The sequence below is a fragment of the Humulus lupulus genome, chromosome X (genome assembly GCF_963169125.1).
Source record: "Humulus lupulus chromosome X, drHumLupu1.1, whole genome shotgun sequence".
NCBI lineage: Eukaryota > Viridiplantae > Streptophyta > Magnoliopsida > Rosales > Cannabaceae > Humulus > Humulus lupulus.
In genome coordinates, this window is record NC_084802.1 from 131,165,942 (window position 1) to 131,173,679 (window position 7,738).

Sequence of the window (7,738 nt, forward strand, 5' to 3'; positions counted from 1 at the left end):
TTTTTGAAACATTTTTCTCAAAAGATACATGCAACCATTTTTCAATATTTGTAATAGATAATTTGATTGAATTTTTTACAACAATCAAATTAATGATGCCACAAATTAATTAATTATAATATCATTTATGCGTATGACATGATTTGATTAAATTGCCCACCTATTAACAAATATTAAAGTGATACAAAATTTACAACGTAAAATAATAACTCATAATATTAAAGTAGTACAATATTTACGATGTAAAATAACAAGTCATTCGCGTGAAACTCTACTACAAACAATATTATTAGAGTAATAATCACGTTTACTCTGGATATAACTCATTACTTAATTTACTTATATTGCTGTGTAAATATAAGTAAATTATTTTCTGAAGGTCCATATTCACCCAATAAAGTAGTTCATTTGCTTTTGAAATTTATCCCGACACATATAAAATGAATTCAATAAATTGCCCACCTATTAACTAATATAATGGTTTGGCGCCAACACAGTCACTAATAGATGGCTATAGCAGGTAAGTTTCACATGAACACACACACACACATATATATATACACTAGACTAGGTAGAAGCAATGTGCAATGCACGTTTGCTTAGTTTTAAAATTGTAAACATTGTCTATAATTTTAATAAAAACTAGTTCATCGTTTTTTTAAAATATATATATATATAATAAAATAAATTATAGTTTTATAGTATATATAAATATTTATATCAATAATCCCTACATATATAATATTTAAACACAACGTTGACATATATATATATTTACATGACTACATGATATATATAAAATACAATAATATTTTAAAAGAAATTAATAATAGAAATAAAATAAGAATATAAAAAGTTATAGTGTAGGCAGTAGTATACATGCATAAATTATTTTTAGTTTCTAATGTATCTTACAATGTCCTTTGGTTAATTTGATAAAGAAAAAAAAACTTCAATCACTTGATAAAAAAAAACTATCACACAAATTTATAAGATAAAAAAATAATATGTATGTCTTTATTATTTTTAAATAAATATGATTTAATTATTTAAATTATCATAAAATATCTTAAACATATCTTATTTTAATTAATTAATTTTTGTTTAAGTTTATGTTTGTTCTAGTTTTTAAATTTGACAGTGACAACAAAAGATTATATATTATATATTTAATATAAAGTTAAGTTTAATTAAATTTTATTTAAGTTATAAAATATATGATTTTATTATTTTAAAATAATTATTATTGTAAAATATCTCAAAAATATTCTATTTTAATTTGTTTAATTATTTATTTAAGTTTAAGTCTTATTTACAGTTTACTGTGAAATATAACAATATTTTGTTAAACATAGGAATATTTCGTTAAAGTTAATGAAAAGAAAAAAAAACTGTTAAAATAAAAAAAAAATTCATTCTCTACATAATTTTTATATAGAAGATATATTGATTTATTATATTATTTTATTAATATATGAGGCGGAACGGGTATGGAAAAGTGGTGGATGGCTGACTGTATCGATCGGCTATATATATTTATAGGATAATTCTTCTATAGGGGCTTCACTTTAAGCCCTACCGGTGTGGCTCTCAGTGTTTCTCGACCAGTGAACAGTTTATGATTTTTTTTATGACCATGTATATTATAGCTATTTAGAGTATCCTGCAAATTTTCAGAAAATTCCGAATATTTTACAATACCGAAAACTATGTTCAAACATATTGCTTTTCATGCGCATGAAAAAAATTAGTCACGCATTAAACAACATATTTGAACTTAGTTTTCGGTACTATAAACTGTTAAGAATTTTCTGAAAATTTGCAGGAAGCTCTAAATAGCTATAATATACACGGTCATATAAAAAATTGCGCCGAAAACTATTCCCGGGTTGAGAAAACTGAGAGCCCCTCCACCAGTAGGGCTTAAAGTGAAATCCCTATTGGAGAATTCCCCTATATTTATATAGAACAATTCTTCTATAGGGACTTCACTTTAAGCCCTACCAGTAAGATTCTCAGTGTTTCTCGACCCGTGAACAGTTTTCTGCGCGATTTTTTTTATTGCCGTGTATATTGTAGCTATTTAGAGCATCCTGCAAATTTTCAGAAAATTCATAATAGTTTACAGTACCGAAAACTAGTTTACATGTTGATTTCCACGTGCATAAAAAAATTAGTCACGTGTGCAACATGTTTGAGCTTAGTTTTCGATACTGTAAACTATTCAGAATTTTCTGAAAATTCGCAAGAAACTCTAAATATCTACAATATATACGGTCATAAAAAAAATCGCATCGAAAACTATTTACAGATCAAAAACACTGATAACCCCACTGGTATAACTTAAAATAAAGTCCCTACAGAAGAATTCACCTTTTTATATATACGTAATAACGAAATCAAATACATACGAGTGCATGTGATATCACAGAATATTGAAAGCATTAGTCGAAAATAAAAATTAAATGCTTTTCTACAAAAAGCTCATCTTTGGGGAGGGGCCTTTGCTCATCATCATTCTTGGAATATTTCAAACTTATCAGATACCCCACTTTCAACTTTTCTGTCTGTAAGCAGGTGTTGACTATACTACCAACCCTTCCTGATTTAAGTTTTAATTGCTTTATATTAATATTTAAAAAAAATCTATTCAATTATTTCAAAAAAATTAAAAAAAAATATAACAACAACATAATAGGACGCGTTTAAAAGAAGCATGATACTGGAATAGTACTCCTTTCCTGGCTCATTAGTATTATTTTAATTTTTTTTCCATTCTTCTAGATGGTTGTTCATATTAGAATAGGTAAGATCATCTTAAATGTATAATCTAAACATAGTATTAGATTAATGGTTTATTTGAAAGCCACTTGATAATTAGAATTGAGTTTAATTTAAGGTAAATACTATATTTAGACATAATTTTTTTAACGAGGTAATTTAACAATAATTATATAATTGTAAGTAATTGAAGTGAACTAATTATATTATTCAATTCTCATATCCCCATGAGAATTATGTATAATTATACTATGCAATTACTAAATACTATCACTTTTAAATAGTAATTATTTTATTGTGTAAAAACTACTTTACATCCAAACACATCTTATATTTTAAAATATGATGTATTTACAACCCAATAAATACTGAGGGACTTCCAAACATGCCATAAATACAAGGGAATTTACCCCAAATACTTTAATTTCTCTCTTTTTTTATCTATATTTACGTGATTTTTTTTACTATGTTTCATTTTTATATATGATGTTTTATCAAGTTTACGTTGTTATCTCTGTTTTCCACCCATGACATGTGGCATAACCCAATGGGTACGTGGGCCCTCTTAAGAGGTCCGGGCCCATCCTGAACTTGGTGAACGGGGAAGGAGGAAACCCCAGATAGCCCAAGCACCATCGAGCCCAACAACATTAAATGGGCGCGAGCGTAACAAAAGAACCAGGACTAATGTAACGACCCAAAATCACTAATATGGCTTAAGGGCCTTGATTAGTGTGCTGGGAGGGCATATTTGGTCCATGTGTGAATTAATTGATTAAATACATGATTATATGTTAGGTATGCCTGCTTGATTATATGAATGTTAAATTATGATTAAATATTATAATTGTGAGAACCACATTATTATGTGGGTAAATCTGCAGCGTGCGACTTGAGGCGATCCTAGGGAGCTAGATAGTGGGAAAAGTCACAACGGGGCTTAGTATTTGATTTTGGATAAGTCAGGGGTATTTTAGGTATCGGGTAGTTATTTAGACTATCGGGTTATGGAAATAAATATATGGAGATATATTTGAGGATATGAAGCTTAGATGGGAATATTGGGGAAAATTACCGTTTTGCCATCGGGGACGTTTCCGGTACCCCGAGCCTCCGGATTGACTTAAACCGACTAGGATTAGACTAAGTTAATGGAAACAGAGGAATAAAACATAAACCGACTTATACTCTCTTCCTACTCTTTTCTTCCCTTTTCTCTCCCAAGAAATTACAGAAACCCAAGGGGAAAATCAGCTGGAACTTAGTGATTTGGGCTGGAAATTCGTAGGATAATCTGGTGCTCAGTTAAGTGAATTCAACCAAGTTTAAGGTAAGGACTGAACTGTGTTTCTGAGCATTTGAATTTTGAGTTGTGATTGGGTTTTAAGGGAGTTTATGGTTTTGGTGTTCAAAGGTTGAATTAAGCCGAGAAACTTGGATTGTAGCTCAGGAATTCTCCAAGAAGGAGGTTCAGCAAAAGAGGTAAGCTTCAGTTCGTTATTCAGAGGTTAAAGTTTGAGTGTTGCATGACTGGTTTTGGTGTTTTTGGTTGCTGGGTTTCAGAGGATCAAAATGGAGTTTTAGTGGGTTTCTAAGCTGAATTTTTGTTGGGATATGTTGTTAGAGTCATGATAAAGGTTCTGTGATTGATAGGTTTTGAGTTAGGATGTTTTAGAATGGTTTTGAATGAGGTTTTGAAGTTGGAAATAGTGGATTTTCTGGGCACGAAGGGAAGGGCCGCGGCTTTGTTCTAGAGCGCTGCGGCCCTAGGATGCAAAGGAGCCAGGGAGGCTCGGCCAAAGGGAAGCGGCGCGGCGCCCAAGGGCAGGGCCGCGACGCGTGTTTGCTTCCAGGGATGGCCTTGGCTCTGTTTTAGGGCAGGTCTGCGGCTAGGTTTCAAGGGCCGTAGCCCTTAGGTGCACACTTGAACATTTGGGGATTTTAGGCATGGGAATGTGGTCTAGGGTGCTCAGGATCGATTTCCCCACCATGCTTGATGGAATTCGATGTCCTGGAAGCTAGTATTGTATCCGAAAACCCTTATTTGAATATTAATGGAATCCAATATCTTGGTTGTGACTAGGTGTTAAGGCTAGGGCTCGGGAACAGATCGTGCTCGAGGAGCGTCGCTCGTAATCAGTAAACGCAAAAACTAAAGGTAAGAAAACTGTACCTGGTTGTATATCTGTAATGGGACTAAGGGTTCCCTAATGTGTATGCTTGAAAGGATGGTATTATGCCATGTAAAATAAACAGTGAACCAACGGCCTAAGAGTGCCAAGGGTTACACTAGCGCACAGGGCGCGGCTCGGCCACTGGTAGCTGAGGACAACTTAATATGCACTGAGCTCGGTTTAAGCGGGCCGGAGTCAGTGGGATAAACAGAGGTTGCGGCCTAAGTTGTCGGCCCTGATTATTATGTGACCTGGTTAATATGAGACTTGAATGTTATCTGTGATTAGTTATATCCTTGATTTTGAGTATATGCTGAATGGTTAATGTGGATTATTTGATGGATGATTGTGCTTAAAGAATTGACTATTTGTTATTAATGTTTGTGTTGCACATTATGTTTTCTTGCTGGGCCTTGGCTCACGGGTGCTATGTGGTGTAGGTAAAGGCAAGAGCAAGCTTGATCAGCCCTGATTTGGAGAGCTCTGTGAGCGGAATGTACATGACCAGCTGCTCAGCCGCCACGGTTGAGGTTTAGGCAGGGACGCAAGACCTGGAAATGTTCATTTTGCCTTCGTCTGCCTGACAGTTGTCTGTATTTTGGGGAGTCTGTAATCCAACTTTTAAACTCTGTTTCTTTTGGGATCCCATGTATACAACTATTTAATAATATAAAGTAAAACTTTTGAGACCAAAACCTTTTCAACCCTAGCTCATACATGTTTAGTGACACGTTTTTAAATTAATGACTTGATTAGCAAGTCTTGCACCTTTATAAGTACACAGTGCAACGGTCTTGGATATCCAGGGCGTTACAACTAAGATGCATGCCTGACTCATCTTCCCGGCCCCGACCAACCTACATTCTCTGGGATGCCAATTGAGGTGGTAGATTAACTGGTCGATGGATACGGTCCTTATCAAGAATCCAGGGGAGATACTCAGTGTCACGATGTCCATCTTGACAAATGAACCCGAGTACTGGTGAACGAACTTGGACTCCGGTAAGTGAACCGGGACATTAGTAAATGAACCAGGACCAGATGTCCGGGTAGGGCAAGCCTAGCTTTCCCCGATGTTGACCTATCCCCATGAAATCTGGCAGTTGGTCTCCTCAACTAACCTGCAGAAGAGGGTACGCACAGAACGTACTCTGTTCCTAGGAAACAGTACTGCCGCTACTCTGACAGATCTCGTCCCCAGGATCCCCTTAGAAGCCCACGCGGACTAGTCCGTGCTAACGTACAATGGGCAGCTGTAAGCCTTGGCCATGTTTAAGCCAGCCCAATGGGCCCAGATTAACTACATTTTATTATGTGACATTCTTTGTATTATGGCTCCATTAGCGAGCAAAATATAATTACATCCCTATTGGGCTTGGATTAGTCTGGCCCAATGTGCTTGATTGCCTATAATAGGGCCAGTTGTGCACTATAGCAGGGATCCAAGAATTTTTCTCGTAAGCAAAACACTGCTGAACTTGTAGAAAGCTCTATTGTCAAAACTCTCTAAAACCTAATACTAATGACTCGTGGACCAAGGCTCATTAACGCCTCAACCATGTAAAGATTGTGATTGTTCATTTCTTACTTTCTTTTTTCAGCTCTTATTCTACAATATATTTATAGTTTATGAAAAGCTCGGTAAACATTTTGGTGCTTTTATTGAGAGCTGAAGGAAGCTTGAGCCAATCTCGATCATCTGCGAAAATGGTGAACACTAGGCATACCGTGTTTGATCCTGCTCACCAGCAACAAAAAGACAATGGAGAACCATTGCCCAACCAACCATTTCCTCAAGACCAACCCGAGGACATGCCTTATCAGGGGCCTTTGCCCAACGATTCCCAGAACTTTGGAGATGGGGGTGACTACGACGAAGGCTATTACGAGGAAGATAACGGGGAATATGAGGATCACGAGGTCGAAAACCCCATTGATCTTGACGAGAAGGATATGGATCCTAAACAAGAGGATCCAGAGGTGATTCGCGTGAGACAACATGTCCTGGATCAAGAAGCTAGGATAGCTGAATAAAAAGAAGCTACCCGCCAATTGCAAGAGTCCTTCCTAACTCTTCAGGCCTTTATTGCCGCCCAAGGATTGGAAACCAATCCTTCAGCCGTTCCTCCTCTAGGAATGCGGCCGCTTGCCCCACCAATCAGGACTGGCGTACCCAACGACGCTAGCCCTATTCCTCCTCCGGGACCATCCCTACATCCTGGAGCCAGCCCATCGAATCCTGCTCATGAGAAAGGAAAAGCCAAAATGGCTAATCCTGTTGGAAAAACAAACCCCCAGAAGAAAGCTCATCCCGTTACAAGAACCGAGGCTAACCAAGGGAAATTCCCTAGCAAAGAAAGGATGAATCCTGTCCCAGGACAGGATCATCCGAATGATCGGCAGGGGAAGTGCTCGCAAGGTAATAAGCCCCGGAATTTCCCTAGACAGGACAACGGGAGCGACGCTTTTATCCCAGCGCCTCCAAGAACAAGGATCACAGAGGGCACAAACGCTGAGAAGAGCCAGAAGCAATCAGTTCGGGAGACGATACTTCCCAAGTAGACTTGCGTGACGGCCTCAACGCCAAAAAGGAGCGGGCCCGCAAGGAAAAGATTCACCCCTGAGGAGGTGACTTTAGGAATAACCTCAATGACAAGTGGAACGAGAGAGTCCCCCTGGACAATGGAATGGCCAGACAGTTCATAAAACAGCTGGCCGCTCTTAAAAAAGTCACAGATCGCCTGGTCTGGAAACAAGAAGGCGGAGGTTTCGATTCTGAAGAA

The 7,738-nt window shown here is 36.9% G+C and overlaps 1 protein-coding gene across 1 annotated transcript; it reads left to right on the forward strand.

Annotated features, from left to right (window-relative positions):
• Positions 1-6,767: 6,767 nt before the first annotated feature.
• LOC133806270 (uncharacterized) lies at positions 6,768-7,517 on the forward strand. The gene is made up of 2 exons (XM_062244390.1): positions 6,768-6,935; positions 7,035-7,517. Exons 1-2 carry the CDS (start codon positions 6,768-6,770, stop codon positions 7,515-7,517), a joined length of 651 nt encoding a protein of 216 aa, XP_062100374.1.
• The last annotated feature ends 221 nt before the right edge of the window (positions 7,518-7,738 follow it).